This window comes from Electrona antarctica, assembly GCF_951216825.1.
Source record: "Electrona antarctica genome assembly, chromosome: 24".
In the NCBI taxonomy this organism is placed as follows: Eukaryota; Metazoa; Chordata; class Actinopteri; order Myctophiformes; family Myctophidae; genus Electrona; species Electrona antarctica.
The window spans coordinates 22,775,961-22,795,587 of NC_136803.1; the positions used below are offsets into that span (position 1 = coordinate 22,775,961).

A 19,627-nucleotide genomic window follows, 5' to 3' on the forward strand; every position below is an offset into this window, starting at 1 on the left:
TGTGTGAGGACAATTTTCCTCGTCCTCAACAAGAGAAATGGTTCTTTTATGGTAACAAAACTTGATTTGAGTTAGGTTTGCAATTAAGAGCATATTTGGGGTTGGGGGTTAGGCGTTTAGGGGTTTAGCTGAAAATAGCCGAACGACAAGATCACACCGCGTTGTGCTTGTAGATCGGCTATTTGCAGCTCAACATTTAGGGATAAATGGCCTTTTTTAAATGCCGTTCATCAAATTGCTAAAAGGGTTCATGTTTGTGTGTGTGTGTGTGTGTGTGCGTGTGTGCGTGCGTGCGTGCGTGCGTGCGTGCGTGCGTGCGTGCGTGCGTGCGTGCGTGCGTGTGTGCGTTACACAACAGCACACAGACAGACAGTGTGCTGGGACTATAGAGCCTCCATTCTACTCAACTTCCTTCTCTTTCATTACCTCTCTCTCTCTCTCTCTGCCTGTCTGTCTGTCTCTATGTCTCTCTCTCATGCTGGTGACATTTCCATCAAGTATCCTGCCAGCTCAATTCCTCCAATGCTTTTTTTAAATTATACTTCAATTTTACTTCCACTGGACAGATCAGCGCCAGGCATTCATTCATTCATTCATTCATTCATTCAAACTACAACATTACGTCACTCACCGCTGTGGTGACACATCTCTCTCTCATCACCCTGACACATCTCTCTCTCATCACCCTGACACATCTCTCTCTCATCACCCTGACACATCTCTCTCTCATCACCCTGACACATCTCTCTCTGTCATCACCCTGACACATCTCTCTCTCATCACCCTGACACATCTCTCTGTCATCACCCTGACACATCTCTCTGTCATCACCCTGACACATCTCTCTCATCACCCTGACGCATCTCTCTCTCATCACCCTGACACATCTCTCTCTCATCACCCTGCCACATCTCTCTCTCATCACCCTGACACATCTCTCTGTCATCACCCTGCCACATCTCTCTCTCATCACCCTGACACATCTCTCTCTCATCACCCTGACACATCTCTCTCTCTCATCACCCTGACACATCTCTCTCATCCCCCTGACACGTCTCTCTCTCATCACCCTGACACATCTCTCTGTTTTTACTGACCCACATCTCCCCTCTCACTCTGGGCTATCACCCCGTTCACTGATTGGTCTACAAGTCGGGTGGGCGGTCCCCTTGGTTTTGGCAGGCACGGGGGTAGCACATCTGAACCAGAGGGATGAATCACCTCGGTGGCGCACTATGAGCTTGTAGATCTGCTATTTTTCAATAGCTAAAGTATAACATGATGCTTAACCCATTTTGGGCGGGAACCCCTTTTGGTGTTTTAAACATTATGTTATAATTTAGCTATTGAAAAATAGCAGATCTACAAGCTCATAGCGCGCCACCGAGTGGCGCGCTACGAGCTTGTAGGTCTGCTATTTTTGAAAAATCGTGAAAATATTTATTTCAGAAAACTGGAGGATTTAGAAGATTCTTTTTAAATTTTGAGGTCAGGCCTAAATGGGTTAAAAAAGGGGTTCCCGCCCAGAATGGGTTAAGACATGAAGTCACCAACACTCTGCTGTTGGCCCGGGGCCTAAACCTCCACCTTCACACTCCACACCTCTTACTCATATCCTCCATTTAATTTTCAACTTTTTTTTTTTTGGAACATTGAACATTCATGGACTATAATTTAATCTCCATGTTGACAGAGGTCTTCCTGTTGTCACCTGCCATGGAGTCATCTCTGAGCCACACTCACAGATGGTCCCGCAGACTGCCAGCACTGTCACCGATGCCACAGTATGACACACACACGCACACGCACACACACACACACACACACACACACACACACACACACACACACACACTTGCATGCATGTATACTCACACACGCAAGCACTCACACACATGCATGCATGCACGTATACTCACACACGCAAGCACTCACACACATGCACGCAAGCACTCACACACACAAGCATGCACGCAGGCATGCACACAGGCACCCGCACAGATGGACGCACACAAGCACATTCTTACACAAACTCACGCACTCACAAGCACACACACGCACGCACGCACACACACGCACGCACGCACATGCAAGCATTCACACGCACACACAGAACCCAGCATGGCACAGCTCAAAACCACATGGCAAGTCATGCCATGCACCACACACGTTCACAAACAGAGAAAACGGCAAATTATTTCGGGGCCCTATTTTAGCTGGACTTCATTGGCTCCCTGTCAAGTTTAGAATAGATTTTAAGGTGCTTTTATATGTTTATAACTCTCATGAGTTAGACTTTAATATATTTATAGCGCCCCTCACTTCACACGGTGTGATTTTGTATTCATACGTTCCAATGTCCAATGTCAACTTCGAATGTGTAAAATGGCGACAGCCATACATGTGTCTTACCCTCTGTGCTGAGGCCAGGGCTGGAGGTGAAGCTGGCCACGTCTACGATCTTCACCGCAAACTGCTGGCCTGTGTCTCTGTTGATACATCGCCGCACCACGCTGAACGGCCCCCTGCAACGTGCACACGCGCGCGCACACACACACACACACGGACAATTAGTATTATTTATTTTTTTGCCATAAGCCTAACGCAGCTGATCTTCAAGCCCACAGCGTGGCGCAGCACGACACCAGCACACCACTAATTGCTAATCAGGTGTAACTCCATCTCTAATCCCTAATGCTAATCCTAGCCCCAACCTGAATATTTTCAAAATCGACAATTTATCTCCAAAAAACAGTTATTATAAAACAGGGGGGGTGTACACGTGACATCATCATCATATCGGGAAGTTATGCGGGAACGCCTACTGAGTGGTAAAAAACTACTTTTCTTCATACATCCAAACAAGTCCTATCTGATTGCCATTAAACAATGTTAAACTCACTTTGCCACTCAATTTAACACTCACTTTATGCGCATACCCTCCTATACTTGTATAGGGACATTTGGTCCTCACAAATATAGTAATACACACACACGCTTACGCACACACACACACACACACACACACACACACACACACACACACACACACACACACACACACACACACACACACACACACACACACACACACACACACACACACACACACACACACACACACACACACACACACACACACACACACACACACACACACACACTGGAGGACCTTGCAGACATGCCGAGAGGGAGGGTTTAGCTTGCATAGCCTCCTAGCGGTTAGCTCTAGGGCCTCCACTGAAGTAGCACCAGTGTGAATTACAGGGTGTGTGGACGCACCCTGGCACTGCGTGGCCCCACAGCTGTAAAAGCTCAAATAAAGGATCCGTTACGCCCTGTTTGTACCTCGTCGTATGACGGCCTCACACTCCGAAAATAGCAGGCCTACGAGCTTGTATAGGCCTGCTATATTTTCGGATAAATTAGGCAAAAACCTGAGTTGAGGAAACCCAGCCTGAAGCCTAATTTATTATTATTCCCCCAGAAAGAGCCAATCTGCAAGCTCACACACGGGTCGCATCCGCTATGCGTTGTGAACTTGTAGGCTGTTACTAAGCAAAAGTCCAGGATTCAAAATTTTATTCCAGCTAAAGGTATTGGCATCACAAATAAAGTACCAAAAGTATGTTTAATTTCAGGATGTTTTCCAAATTTGACAAATTCTTTCAAAAGGGGGGGGGGGGGGGGGTGCTCACCACCACAGATGTTACAACTGGCCAAAAAAGATCACAGGATCTACTGAATGTGAAGGGGGTACTATAGTATAGGGGGCTGCCATACTGTATTGTAGGCTCAAGTATGTCAATTTGTCACCTCCCCCTTCACATTCAGTAGATCCTGTGATCTTTTGTGGACAAATGTCATTTCCTGGGGTCTATATGACTATAGTAAATACAAAGAATAATTGCTATAAAATTTGGTAATTATTTTTATATTTAGCCTCATGTTCGAATGCCCCCGCCCCCCTGTCAAAAATAGCTAAAATTGCTAAATCGAAAGAAAGCAACAAATAAATTACCATTCATCTTTTACTTTCTATTAACAACCTAAAACATGAACCTTGGTTGAAAAAAACAAAAGTTGTCCTTTAATGTATACATCGCTCTGGATTAAGAGCGTCTGCTAAATGCCTAAAATGTATAAGAATCATAAACACTCTTAATGCTTCACAATATACAGCATTCTATAAATGACTTATACGATCAAGTATAAAAGCATTGTGATGGGCTTATAACACTCTAGGACCAGAACCAACCACCGGCACCGTGCATCTCCAGTTTAACGGTGCCAGAAACCATAAAAAGAGACCATAAACACCCCCTACCCTACCCCACCTCTCAGGGGACTCCACAGGGATCCTACAGAGGCCCCTGCCTGAAAAGAGACCTCTGCCCTCTGTCTGATGACCTGTCAAAAAGGTGATTGGCTGCAGCAGCTGCTTTTCACAATAACAGAGTTGGGGAACGGCACTCTGGGTGTGTGGGTTCACAATACATCAGGGGTCTTCAACATTTTTCAGGCCAAGGACCCCTTAGACCGGCCAGGGACCCCCCCCCACTACATATTGTATGCACAGCAGCCATATTAGGAAATTGGGCCTCTTCCTTAATATGTCAAAGGTCTTAAACAATGCTACTAATGAAGGCTCTGTTCCATTCTGGTCTCACTGAAAACACTCTGCTACACCAGTGGGTCTCAAAGTGTGGTCCAGGGACTCTCGTGGTTCCTTGAGGGGGTTCCAAATGGCCCCTTACGGGTGTGTAACTTTGAGAGTGTACAAATAGCAACGAACGGGTCCATTTGTATACACTCACGTGCAAGGTTTCCAAACTTTTCCACGCTACAGAGGCGATTTTCTCGAGTCTACTTTGTGTTTGAGAGGGGGAGGGGAGGCACCATAATGCGATGACATCACAATGTCCCTGCACTATTGGGGGATGTCTATTTATTTATTTATTTTTCCCAACCGGTGCTGGTGGAGTGGTGGTCTAGCAGTTTCCGCCCACGCACGTCACGCGAGCGTGATCTTTTGTGGACGCACGCACACACACACACACACACACACACACACACACACACACACACACACACACACACACACACACACACACACACACACAGTGTCAATCTTCACACAAATACACACACACACACACACACACACACACACACACTCACACACACACACACACACACACACACACACACACACACACACACACACACACTGTCAATCTTCACACAAATACACACACACACACACACACACACACACACACACACACACACACACACACACACACACACAATCTTCACACAAATACATATATATATATATTTTTTACGTTCTGTTTATTTGTCTTATTTTATTTTATTTTTTTAATTTTAATATCACGAATTTGTAACCCATTTTTTCACCCAGTGTCAATTAGCTAATGTAATCCTGGGCTCTACACTCCGTCTGCCAACCTGGGGAGAGCAACGGACTGACCTCATGCTTGCTTCCTTCCTTCAATGCATGAGGACGGAGTCTAAGCCGCCTCTTTTCACCTGACAGGGGAGAGTTTCCCCGGTTGGACATAACACGTGGAAGGAACACGTTATTCCGACCAGTTCCTTCCCCCTCCATCAGGCGCCCCGGGTGGCCAGGAGGAGGCAGTTTAAAGACAAGGATTACTGCGTGTCTTTTGTGAGGGTACCTCCCCTAGGGGACAAGGAGATGCAAACTCTTCACAGAAAGGCCCTTTTGGCAACCCCACCTCGGGTATGGGCACTGATGACGTGGAGGAGAGAACACGCCCCCAGCGTCCCCAGCGGGAATCGAACCCAGGTCCTTCTAGCTGTGAAGCGACAGCACTACCGACTATTTTAGAGTGCTGCTGAAGTTTAAAGAAAGTATTTAAAATCAGATTTTTATTTTTTATGGACTTTTGATATAAACAAAAATGGAAATGTTCCCATTGTTTTGGCATGCATCGTTAGGTATGCCCATATGATGACCACGGATATGGTCTAAAAGTGTGAAAAACGTATATTTCATTTAACTAGGTCTTTAAGACCTGAGACCGATTCTAAAAAGGGTTTCCAGAAACACTATGTTGCTATATGACTGGTGCTCACACATATTCATGACTAGGACCCGATCCAGGGACTCCGAGAAGCAAAGATTTGAGATTTATATATATATATAGAAAGACTTGACTTCTTGACTAGAATTGTCATGATTAAAAATAAATAAAAAATATCCAAGTATATAATATGGCTAAACGGATGCTTTCCCCGGATTGAATGGGTTAACTTTCGCTCCATGTGTGTGGGAATTCCCCACATTATGAGCGCTGAATTTGTGAGAATCGATTAAAATAGGCACAATTCCCCAAATCCTCAACTGGCAAGGTTATATAATTGTGGATGGATGGAATTCTCTCTCTCTCTCTAATCCAAAGTGAAGTGTTTCCTCATGCAAATTAGGGAAAGAAGTGTGTGAATATTCAGAGCATAATTAGCATTCCCATTGCAGTGGAGTTCCCCTCAGGATGCTGTGAAGATTTGCCCCTAAAGCCTTTGTGCTAGACACGTCTGATGTGGATTATTTACATCATTGGTTCCCAGAGGTTAGATGCAACACAGATTTAGGAATAAAGGGACAGAGAGACGGATAAAGAAATATCCATATATGGGCATAAAAGGGACACAGACAGATGGTGGAACGGTTACTCTGACACGTCGGGTACAACGGGTATTGCATAGCCGGGTGGGTCATGGATCTCCAACTTCCATCGTTACAGACCCGGTGCTCTACAGCCGGGCACCGGTCTAGTAATAATAACAAGACAGACACGCAAACGTGGGAAGCGAACGCAGCTCGTAAATTGCAATAACAACAATTAGAATAAATTATGTACTTTAAGGGTTTTTTTTAAGTTTTTTGTTTAAGTTAAGTTTTGTGTGTGTGTGTGTGTGTGTGTGTGTGTGTGTGTGTTTTTTTTTGTGTGTACAGCTGCGCCCTCTGGTAGCGGGCACACACACACAGACAGACAGACAGACAGACATGTTCTGCTAGGTCTCAGTTAGTGCTCACTGCGTTCGCAATCACTGCGTTCGCAATAATAATAATAATAATAATTGTAACGAAGACTCTGACTAGGACGTTGGGCTATATGATATATGACATGTTTAGTATGACAATCCCTATATTTGGGCCCGAGCCGACCTAGTGCTGATATCGATAGATATGGTAGAACCATATATGGATAGAACCATATATGGATAGATCTAACTGGCTTAGTCATAGTGACAAGCCTGGTCGGAGAATATATAGAGGGGCGGCTTCAGGGAGAAGGCAGAAGTCGAAGCATCCTGGTTTAAGTTCTAACCGGACACCACTGCGGGGGTCCTAAGTTAAGTAATCAGCAATACAGCCTTGAGCTATTTTATATGGTCCTTCGAGCCGGATTAGGGCTTACCGCAGTAACGGGATGCTGAAGTCTTCCAGACACATACGAACCAAGGTATCTGGCTTTACAACCCATATACCTTGAGTAGCTTCTATGACTCAGTGGCAAGATTCTAACCAGATGGTAACCCAGTCGCTGCCAGAGTCTGAACACTCTGGCAGTCCTGGCTGCTCCGCAGGTGAGCAGCAGCATCTCGAAGCGGTGAGATGCACTCTGTTGCCGCCAGAGCATGAACGCTCTGGCGGTCCTGGCTGCTCCTTAGGTGAGCAGCAGGGTCTCGAAGCTGTGAGACCCACTCTGTTGCTGCCAGAGTCTGAACACTCTGGCAGTCCTGGCTGCTCCGCAGGTGAGCAGCAGCATCTCGAAGCGGTGAGATGCACTCTGTTGCCGCCAGAGCATGAACGCTCTGGCGGTCCTGGCTGCTCCTTAGGTGAGCAGCAGGGTCTCGAAGCTGTGAGACCCACTCTGTTGCTGCCAGAGTCTGAACACTCTGGCAGTCCTGGCTGCTCCGCAGGTGAGCAGCAGCATCTCGAAGCGGTGAGATGCACTCTGTTGCCGCCAGAGCATGAACGCTCTGGCGGTCCTGGCTGCTCCTTAGGTGAGCAGCAGGGTCTCGAAGCTGTGAGACCCACTCTGTTGCTGCCAGAGTCTGAACACTCTGGCAGTCCTGGCTGCTCCGCAGGTGAGCAGCAGCATCTCGAAGCGGTGAGATGCACTCTGTTGCCGCCAGAGCATGAATGCTCTGGCGGTCCTGGCTGCTCCTTAGGTGAGCAGCAGGGTCTCGAAGCTGTGAGACCCACCCTGTTGCCAGAATCTGGATGCCAGAATCTCGGAGCCGTGAGACCTCCCCGGCCCTTAGAGTCAGAGAGCACTGGTGATGTGCAGAGCACTGGTGATGTGCAGGAGAGAGAGCACTGGTGATGTGCAGGAGAGAGAGCACTGGTGATGTGCAGGAGAGAGAGCACTGGTGATGTGCAGAGCACTGGTGATGTGTAGGAGAGAGAGAGCACTGGTGATGTGCAGGAGAGAGAGCACTGGTGATGTGCAGAGCACTGGTGATGTGCAGGAGAGAGAGAGAGAGAGCACTGGACATGATCACCTCCCTGAAAGTGGCCGGGGTTGAAGTGATGGCGTCGTGTTGTAGACGCCAGGGTCGAAGTGGTGGCGTGGTGTTGTAGACGCCAGGGTCGAAGTGGTGGCGTGGTCTTGTAGACGCCAGGGTTGAAGTGATGGCGTCGTGTTGTAGACGCCAGGGTCGAAGTGATGGCGTGGTGTTGTAGACGCCAGGGTTGAAGTGATGGCGTCGTGTTGTAGACGCCAGGGTCGAAGTGATGGCGTCGTGTCGTAGACGCCAGGGTTGAAGTGATGGCGTGGTGTTGTAGAAGCCTGGGTCCGAAGCTGTGGACCACCTTTGATACGGTCAAGAGGGCGTTACTTCAAACTGGAACTGCACGGATTGGCTGACTCTGACCCATTGACAGGGAACGCCCTTAATGGGTGGCATGTGATTTGATCTTGAGGGTTTTTATGACTCACCGTAACATCAAAGAAAGAAAGCGGGACGCCTGGACGCCCTCAATGGGGTGGCTTGAATGGCTGACGTTTGCTGTTCAAGCCTCAGTATGCTTGTATTGGGGTGGCCTGAGGGGTCTACTGTTCAAGCCTTCTTGATATGGTACAGATTTCCATGGGAAATCTGGGGGTGGCAATGAATGTAACGAAGGCTTTCACCTAGAGCTTAACGAAGGCTTTCACCTAGAGCTTCATGTGTCATCGTGTAACGAAGGCTTTCACCTAGAGCTTCTAGTGGATATCATGAGAGCATTGTCTGGACAGCATGATGATGCAAGGGCATCGGAGCTATATCAACCCTCCCATAGATGTTGGAGCAGTCGGAGGACGGCAGAGGCTTCGTTCACCGATAGGATATCGAGATGAAAGTGCAAGCTGACAGACCAGAAGTCCAGGTTCATAGGGACCGAAGTAGTCCAGCAAGGAGGCTGGACGGTCACTCTTGCAGAAATGACCATGAGCATAACCGGAGACGAACAGTCATCATGCATGGTACGGTAGTAGCACCCAACTCTGCCGATCGTACACCAAGTAACCAGCAAGACGGCGAGAAGCCGTATGTCAGTACTGTAATAGCGGCACACACCATCTTGGGGTATGCGGCAGGTTCAAACGACTGAGTTTAATGGCGAAACGAGATTTGAGATGACAGATGAAGCTGTGTTATCAGCAATGGACGTCGTCATGCAGGCAAGAAACTGTAAACTACAGACTAGGAGTGAAATGTGGTGGAAGGCACCCTCTCTGGCTCTTCACAGTATTAATAGGAGCCGGACCCGGTTGAACCGGAGAGCAGATGAACCTTTGCGGAACCCTAGGACACCTAAGATCGAGACGGGACAGGATTTACAAGAGGAATTACCGCAGCCAGCAATCTTGACTATAGCAGGAGAGTCCTTGCATGTGGGCTATCCACCGCCTAAAGGGAGAAATGTCATGTTAAGGTGTGCAAAGTTCTAATTTGCAATTGTGGCAAAGTAATGGAAGTATATGCAGTTCTGGATGATGGTTCGGGGCGAACCATTTTGTTACACACAGTTGCCAAGCAGGTCGGATTGAGGGGGTCAACCTGAAGAGTTGCGTATCAGAATCATGAGAGATCTTCAAGTTTTGCACGGGGTGGCTGTATCTTCCGAGGTATCTCCTGCCGTACAGCCAAACCAAGTCAATAATATTGAGGGAGCATTGATCGCCAAATAGCTTGGATTGTGAGCATACACAGATCGTCAGCAGACTAATGGAGAGAGATTAACATCTTCGAGAGCCTCCCTTGCTGGATAACTACCAGGCCTGGCCTGTTAGAACCTAGCCGAAAGAAAGGATAATTGTCTGAGTCTTCTGGATGCGGTATAGATTTCAACGTGAAATCTGGGGTGGCTGTAACGAAGACTCTGACTAGGACGTTGGGCTATATGATATATGACATGTTTAGTATGACAATCCCTATATTTGGGCCCGAGCCGACCTAGTGCTGATATCGATAGATATGGTAGAACCATATATGGATAGAACCATATATGGATAGATCTAACTGGCTTAGTCATAGTGACAAGCCTGGTCGGAGAATATATAGAGGGGCGGCTTCAGGGAGAAGGCAGAAGTCGAAGCATCCTGGTTTAAGTTCTAACCGGACACCACTGCGGGGGTCCTAAGTTAAGTAATCAGCAATACAGCCTTGAGCTATTTTATAATAATAATAATAGACGTAGCACTTCTTTAGAAATACATCTTGCCCGAGTATTCATTTCAAATTCAAACAAATCAATTCAAGTGACTATAAAATCCATTCGACAATACCATTAACGTGTAAATGTTCAAAGTACGTTGTACAGCACATGCATACATGATAAGGAAGTGCAGTACTTTATTAAACGTACTTCGTTACTTTCCCACACCAGCCTGTCAGGGACGATAACAGAGCGCTGTGCAGGAACAACAATGCGGCAGCGTTGGTTGCGAGCAAGAAAGGTTAATTGGTTCTGCACGTGTTGACAAGGAGCTAAGGTCAAAGGTTAGCATTTAACACATAACTGCCAGGGTCAGCCGGTAGTGATGATAGGAGTCAGTGCAGAGGCGGCTACAACATCCTATCTTGAGCAGTTTGCGGTCGTCTCCCTTCGCTAATGGCTTATCCAAGGGTATAACGTTACACTCGCTCAGTGAGAAACCTTCTATCTCCACAATTCAACGGTTTTTTTGGGGGGGGGGGGGGGGTGAAAAGAAGCAGCTTGGACTCCTCATGGATAGAAGGGAGCATGAGGTCAGTCCGCTGACTCCCCAGGTTGGCAGAGGAAGTGTAGCACCCAGGATTGCATTAGATAATTGACACTGGGTGAAAAAATGGGTTGCAAAATCTCGGGATAAAAATTATATATAAAACAAAAAGGGCCAACTACATTGCCAAATATAACCAGACGTGCAAGGTAAAACAATGAAATAGCCTTTCGTTGACCCCTTCAGAATGAGACACAGGGCTTAAAGCCCCGAAAAATCCCAAGACTGAAAAAGATTTTTTGCAAATCTGCACTGATCTCATTAAATGACCCCTATGAAATCCTCAGGACTGAAATCAGTCCCCATGACTGAGAACGTTAAGCCCTGTGAGACAATAAAAGAAACTAGGAATCCTGACAAATTATACTCTTGGAAATGCCCACTGCCCAGGTGAATAAAAAACGTCCATTTAAATTTGTCCCATACTGCTGTGCAAGCCGTTCATAATACAATTCAGGTATGAAGCCACATGCCGCATACAATTCTTCCCCAGGCCACATTTGGCCCACGAGCCGCACTTTGGACACCCCTGCCCTAGGCCTACTTCGTCATACAAGAGTGTCACATAAGTAGCACCGTGAGCTTGTAGATTGTCTTGTTTTGGAATATGTTTTTTAAATGAAAGTGGTTAACCCATTAAGGACGGGAACCCCTTTTTGGGTTGTTGTTGTTGCTGTGTACAGTATATAGCAACATCATTTATTGTTTAAATAAATATTTGTCTTTCAGAAAACTTAGGTCAGAATTTAGAAAGCGTTTTTTTTAGAATCGGACATGGGTCCGTGGCCAAAACGATTTGGGGGTCCTTGACATGAAAACGTTTGGGAAATGTTGTAGCCACACCGACTACCCCGTGCGCCCTGCACGAAGGCTACAGCTAAAGGCAGCCAGTCACTGTTTAAACGTAGTTTAACGTTTAAAAATAGTTCAGTAGATGGATACATGTAAAGGTACAAACGAAATACTTTATTTATTTGTCTGACAACGTTTCAATCCTGTGGATCTTCATCAGGTCATGATGACCTGATGTAGATCCACATTCGTCTTGTTTGTACCTTATATGGGGTGCGCCCCCATATATATATATATATATATATATATATATATATATATATATATATATATTCTACGTCCTCTCTAAACCAGTAGTTCACCCTAAAAATTACCCCCCATACATTTACCAAAAGTAAATTAACCAAAAAGTCGGTTTTAACCAAAAAGTAGGGATGTCCCGATCACATGTTTTGCTCCCGATACGATTCTGATCATTTGATTTTGAGTATCTGCCAATACCGATTTTTCCCGATTAGATATTTTAAATTGAATAGACCATGTTTATGCCATATCACAATAGCAAAATATCCAAAATCACAGACAATACCCAGTATAAATATCATGATATGGATATATTAATATTGAAACTAGGGGTGCGATTCTATTCCGATTATTTGAAAAATATCGGATCGGAAATTACCAAAAAGTAAGTTACCCAAAAAGTCAAACCGAAAGTCGAAAGTTGAAAAATAAATAGACAGACAGACAAATAAATAAATGATGTTTTGACCACAGACGTGCTGTGAAAGTGAAATAGCCCCTTTCTTAAAACAGTGGTGTTAACAGCTTGGCAGTGACGGAGTGCTGCAGTCAATGTCTGCTGCTGGCGTTATTTATGTCCTACGCCCCAGGGCCACAACCCCCCACCACCCCCCCATCCCCCACCCCTCCTCCCCTCGTCTCCAATTGATTCACTCCTTTTCCATCCATTGATCTTTATACTTTTGAAAATAGCAGATCTACAAGCTCACAATGTGCCACGATGTGTCGCCTTGTGACCTTATAGATATAGGCTATTTTCCTGCAGCACTGTTCCCCCGATAGCCGGCACTCAATACCCTCTGTTCTCCTTCGGCATGTTTGTTAGAAGCAGCTGGCGGGGCAGTCTATGCTTTACCGCCCACTCACGTACAGATATCTGTCATCTGTGTGAGGCGTGCCCAGAAAGACGGGTGCTTCGTACTTTCACCCATTCCCGACGCTGTCATACCATTTGTTTTCACGGATGCTCATTCATTCTTTTTTCCCCAAGTCCGTATATATACAGACGTCGATGCTAGGTGGCGTCATATCCCAGGTCCGTATATACGTACATATTGGTCCGGTTCCTATAGCAACGCCCCACCGTTCCAACTATGGGATTGCAAATATATTCTCAGTGCAAACCAGTTGAAAGGAGGATTGTCAAACCTCCATAAATCCGACTCCAGAATCGCTGTCCTTGGTGGATTTTCTACCATCCACATTTCGGATTTTATTTGTGCCTTTGTACGCTGCCGCCATGTAAAAGCTTCTGACGAAAGGTAAAGAGTGTGTGCTTGTTCCAATAATATTAGAGTGTGTGTAATGAGTGTGTGTGTGTGGGGGTATGCTGGCACTGGGAACTGGGGTTTAACAGCTAGCGGTAGAGATAGAGTTAAGATGGAGGCCACATCACCCCCCAGTCCTCCACGACCTTCACTGGCTCCCAGTCAAACACAGGCCAGATTTCAAAACAATAATCACCGCCTACAACTATGTACTCTGTTACAAGTAGACGTCCAGTATGGAGAATGTACTCGAGTAAAAGTACAAAAGGTACCGACATCAAAATATACTTAAAGTACCAAAAGTTAAAAGTACTCATTTTGCAGAATGTCCCATTTCTGAAGTTCAAACTGTATGAAAAGTATTTTGAAAAAAGCCGATCTACAAGCTTACAATGCAAGCTTGTTTAGCTCTCCGTTGCGCTAACGCTCAGCCAGAGTAATATAGTAAGAGAGTGGCGACACTAGCGTTGACTCTCATTGTAACAATGGAAAGCGGAAGTGCTCATTCTATCTCAATGGGATAGTTCCAGCCATAGGAGCAATGTTTGGAACTATAGCACGTGCACCCGTTTTGCGGCGAGATCAAAGCGTGTCGCTACTCTCCTACTCTACACTCTGCGCTCAGCTAGGCTAGCTATAATCCGTCAGGAAAAAGGTTCCCCCTCGTCCACTGCCATGTTAGCTGAAATATTAAAAGTGCACTTTTGCACTCTTTGAGGGGAAAAAACATTTGAAACATTTAAAAAAAAAACACACAAATCAAATCTGGTACGGGTGTCCCCTCGCACACAATGTTGTCAGATGGGTGTACATATTAATCCTTGCCATGAAGACACAGTGATGGGTACAGCGAGCATCGTGCTGGGACGATTGGAGAGATTGGAGAGAGTGACCTCACAAACTGCACTCATACTTACACATACATAGAACTTTAGTTACTATAGTTACTTTGTAGAGTACTTCTTCCATCATCACTGTATATTCTCCACCACAGACCATTTGCACTGAGCATTACAGATGGAGATGTCTCATAAGATAGGTATAGAGGGCATGCGCTATGCCCGAAGTTATGCGCCAACTACTGAGTGTCAAAAAACTACTTTCTGGCCTTGACAGCCCAGTCATCCAAACAGAAAAGTCCTATCTGATTGCATTGAGCCCAAACCTCACCAAAGAGTCGAGACGGGACGAGAGCGAGGCGGTTTTCGCGTCCGTCCCAGCAGTGTGATATGTCCCGTTTCACGTCGACCCTAGTCGACCCAAGTGATTCAACTGGTTCAATTCAATGTCCCAAACCACACCAATGGGTCACCATGCATCTACTCGCAACCGTTTGGTTGCAAGGAGTTTCATGGCGACCCATTGGTGTGGTTTAGGCTTTAAATGACGTTAAACACACTTTGCCACTCGATTTGCCACTTTATACATGTGTGCATTCCCTTGTTGTCTATTCTATTGGACCACAATGGAAAGGAGTCCCCAGGACTTTTTCGTGTCTGACTGTACCTCATGCTGTTTACACTTCTGACTAATAAAGTATTCATTCAATCAATCAAAGAACAGGGGTGGCACCGCAAACGAGCCTGACACAGTAATTACATAATCGCTTAGCAATTATTTCTTTGCATAATCGGCATAACCATCATAATCGTTTTCCATGCTGGAAAAATTGCAGAAACAGCAGTTCTACGAGCTGCTATGTTCACTTTTTTCCAAAGTATATTGTGCATAAAGTGAAGTATTTAAAACTTTTTTTTTTTTTAATCTTGATGATTATGGCATACAGCTCATGAAAATCTAAAAATCCTATCTCTAAATATTAGAATATTTTACGACACCACTAAAACTTTTTTTTTTTAATCTAGAAATGTCAACCATCTGAAATGTATTTTAATGTATGCAGTCAATACTTGGTCTGGGCTACTTTTGAACAAATGATTTAATAAATGGGGCTTGGCATCGAGTTGATCAGCCTGTGGCAACCTTGTGGTGTTATGGAAGCCCAGGTTTGCTTTGATAGCAGCTTTAAATTCATTTGTATTGTTTAATCGAGTGTCTCACACCTTCCTCTTGACAATACAACATAGATTCATTGCAGGGTTCAGGTCAGACCAGTTACTAGTAGTTTTGGCACTGTGGGCAGGTGCCAAGTCGAGCTGGAAAGGAAAATCAGCATCTCCATAAAGCCTGTCAACACACTGAAGCACAAAGTGTTCTACCAGAGAGAAATCCGGTGACGTCCGGTGACTGCCCCCCACCACCGTTATATAAACATGTGTTCATTCCTATTATATAGGAATTAGAAGACTTGGCCTCAGGTTTTAATGGGTTAATCTAGTCTACTACTGTAGCACTTGAAGCCAAAGGCACATTTCCACACAATAAAGTTGACTGAACACAATTCAATCTCCTCAGGCAGTTGTAACATGTAGCCTAACAGTATGCCGGCTCAGTCCGGGCGCGGGGGCCTAACCGTGGCACGCCAGCAGATCTTAAATAGCCCACGGCCCCATGGCTGGCTTCCTAAAATGTATTATCCATGGGTAAACCCGAGACCCGAAAATACCCGGGATCCGACCTGGACACGGTCACGGTTCCATCCACGAGAAGTGACTCTGGGGCCGGGTCGGAACCGCTACCGTACCATATGTCTCGGTTCTCTGGGCTCCGACAGTGAAATGACGGTTCCATTATTTCCCTAGTAGACCCAGCGATTGGCGGTCAATCACCCCCGCTCCCCCCTTTTTTGTCTCCTCCGGCCAGTGGGAGGCGAGCTGCCTGCGTCACATGACTTTAGTAAGGAAGTAGCAGCGCTACTGTGTAGACAACAACAACAACGAGAAAGAAAGAAATAGCCAGTATTCAGAAAGTGTTTGCGGTTGTGTGCCTTAATATGAATTAAAAGTACCAGAAGGACTTCGGAGTGCTGGCTATTTCTTTCTTACTGTGAATCTTCGTGAGCTGTGCACCCGGTAAACTGCGACAGAAGCTGCATTCAAACCTGGATAGTTTGAGCGGTGCGATTACATGCAAAGGCGAGACGTCCCGACAGCCAATCAGTGTTGATGTTGTTCGGAGCCCGGGTGGTTTTATTCATCCAAAAAACAATACACAAGCCCTTTGCAAAGACATAGGAACTCATTTTGCTGCTCATACGTTATATAGTAGCAGGAATCGGGTTAAATATATTGAACCGAGCCGTCTTTGGTGTTTTCTAGCTCGGCTGTAGGTGTTTTGAGGTACAAAATGGAACGAGCAGGTCCATTTGGTTACACTCCCAAAGTTAAATTACTGTGTACTTATCTGTTATAGCAATAGTCAATAATATAATCCACCACTCGAGAGTGTCAATTGTCTACTACTAGTAGTGTAACCCTGGGCGCTACACTCCCTTGCCAACCTAGGGAGAGCAACAGACTGACCTCATGGTTTCCTTCAATGCATGCACAAGCCGCTTCTTTTCACCTGACAGGGGGGAGTTTCCCCGAATACCAAACGAGTCGCCCCTTTACCAACTCGCCCCGGGCATACAGCCGGCGGAACTGCGCGGCCTGGTATTCCTAAAGTAACCTAAGTAAATTATGGGAGAGGGGAGAATATACAAACTACACACAGAAAGATCCTTTTGCCAACCCCACCTATGGTATGGGCACTGATGAAGCGGAAGAGAGAACACGCCCCCAGCACCCACATCAGGAATCACACCCTGCTGTGAGGCGACATCAATCATTACAATCCTAAAGGATCCAAACCCTACCAGAGTCCCCATAAATATCCGCAAAACACTAAAAACTTCCCGAAATTCTCTAGGAAACGTCCCAAGTCCCAAGTAAAACAATCAGGCTTGTTTTCAGGACTTACAGAGACCCGTTTGCCATGTGCTGTTGAAAGGGGAAGTCACTATACAGTAGGTAGGTGTGCTAAGCACTACAGCAATTGTCCCCCTTCCTAATGAAAGTGGCCATGTGCAGTCAGTCAAAATTAATCAAAATAGCTTGTATAGGTCCTACCAAGTACCAACTAAGTCTTATGAACAATAGTTTAAAAAATCCCATGCACTGACGGACACCAGGCATCAGCGAGACCTCACAATGCCTATACACCTGTGAAATCTTTGTTTAGTTCTGAAGAGAAGAGATGGAACCAAATGGATCCATAACCAAATGTTATGGATCCATTGGTACCCTCTCAAGAGTTAAATTAACACCCTTCATTAAGACTCAATTTTCCCCTTAGGCCTTAAAAATGTTACAGTCAGCATCCATCCAAACAAATGCAAAGCTCCTTGCCTTATATTGTTATAGATATATGGTGACATCACACACACACACACACACACACACACACACACACACACACACACACACACACACACACACACACACACAGTCTTGCAGAGGGGCCAGTGACAGTGACCGACCGTGACACTACTTACTTGCCGATCACCTCACACAGCTCGTACACATCCTCAAACAGCACGTCGTCATCCGCCATGGTGCTGATGATGGAGCCAGACGACACTGATGATGATGATGCTGCAGCCGCTGCTGCTCAACCACACAAACACCCACACAGGGGGACCGGGGGGAGATTAATCCCTTCTGGCCGAGGGGCCTAATCTGTGCCCCCCCACCCTCCTTGTTGCTCAGATATACAATGGGACCCTCAAGAATGACTAAATAATGCTCCAAAGGTATTTAAATCCCAGTCTCCTCCTCATCTAAGGAGGACCCGGCAATCCGTCCGGACCCCAGGAGCGAGCTTCAAACAGAGGGGGCTAGACACGCTCCTCTCCTCCTCCTCCTCCTCCTCCTTCTCGGCCCCACCTTCTCCTCCCTCCCGTCTCCTCTTCGGTGTGGGTAAGTTGCTAGCCCTGCTCTGGCTAGCGGCTAAACGCCCATTATTACATGGGGCAGAGGAGCGGCTAGCAGCATAGGAGCCCACGGGGCGTGGAGGACACTGACGCCGCTCTGCCCTCCGATGCTCGCCGCCGTCAAAAGCTGCAAAATGGTCGGTGTTTTGTAGCCGGGGCTGTGGGCTTCTCCTTGCACCGTTATTTCGCGCGTGTGTGCGTGTCGTGCGTGTGTGTGTGTGAGAGAGAGAGAGCGCGCGCGTGCGTGCGTGCGTGCTTGCACGCCCAGTGTATCACACAAGATATGGCTTATAAATCCCCCCGCGAGCCGCTCGTGCTTCCCGCCTCAGCTTCCCGACGCGCCTATATGGCTTTTGGCCTCCATGTTGAAGATAAATCATGTGTTTATGCTTATTATTCCATCATATCGCATGTATTTCCAGTTTCCACACGGCGGCAGCTCCGCTTCGGTCTCGGCTTCGTTTTCTCCTCCGATGCTGCCTGCCTGGCTGCTCCTCCTGCCTCTGCTCGCGCTCCTCCTGGCTCCTCCCTCTGGAGTGAACCTGGCTCGCTCGGAGCCGCAATGGCGGCCGCTGCGTCCCGCCGCCGCGGTGCTTTTCAACGGGGCTCTTGATCCAACATGGCGGCCTCGGCGGCTCCTTCTGGCTGCAGTTTCCTTCTTAATCCGCCTCGCATCATCATCATCATCACCATCATCATCCAGTGTGTCCCGTCCTGCGCATGCGCCCTTGGCCATCGAACCCTTCATCACCTTACGTCAGCCTTTTCCCTCTTCTCATCGTCCATCCATCCTATAAATGAATAGAAATGTAAAAAAAAAAAAAAGAAAAAGAAAAAACGTCATCCCTGCAAATAAATTCAAACAACGATTAGAAAATGCATGATTAAATAATAATAATAATAATAGTAATAATAATAAAATTACGTGTCATATTCCTGCAAAAGACAGTTCAGTCCAAGCATTCGTGCTCATCATAATTTAGTATCAAGTTTGTCTTATATTAGGCTATATATACAGGCAGTATTCGGCGATATGCCGGAAACAATTTAAATCAGCCTGTAATAAATTAGGATACAATTCCATC

At 46.3% G+C, this 19,627-nt stretch overlaps 1 protein-coding gene across 1 annotated transcript in view; it reads right to left on the reverse strand.

Annotated features, from left to right (window-relative positions):
- The window catches only part of LOC306917676 (peripheral plasma membrane protein CASK-like), a 66,089-nt gene extending 47,050 nt beyond the window's left edge, over positions 1 to 19,039 (reverse strand). The window contains exons 1-2 of the mRNA XM_079495965.1: positions 18,105 to 19,039; positions 2,413 to 2,525 (exon numbers count right to left, since the gene is read on the reverse strand). Of these exons, the coding sequence (XP_079352091.1) occupies positions 2,413 to 2,525; positions 18,105 to 18,163 (172 nt within the window). The 5' untranslated portion in view covers positions 18,164 to 19,039. The remainder of the gene's footprint in view (positions 1 to 2,412; positions 2,526 to 18,104) is intronic.
- Between the last annotated feature and the right edge of the window lie 588 nt (positions 19,040 to 19,627).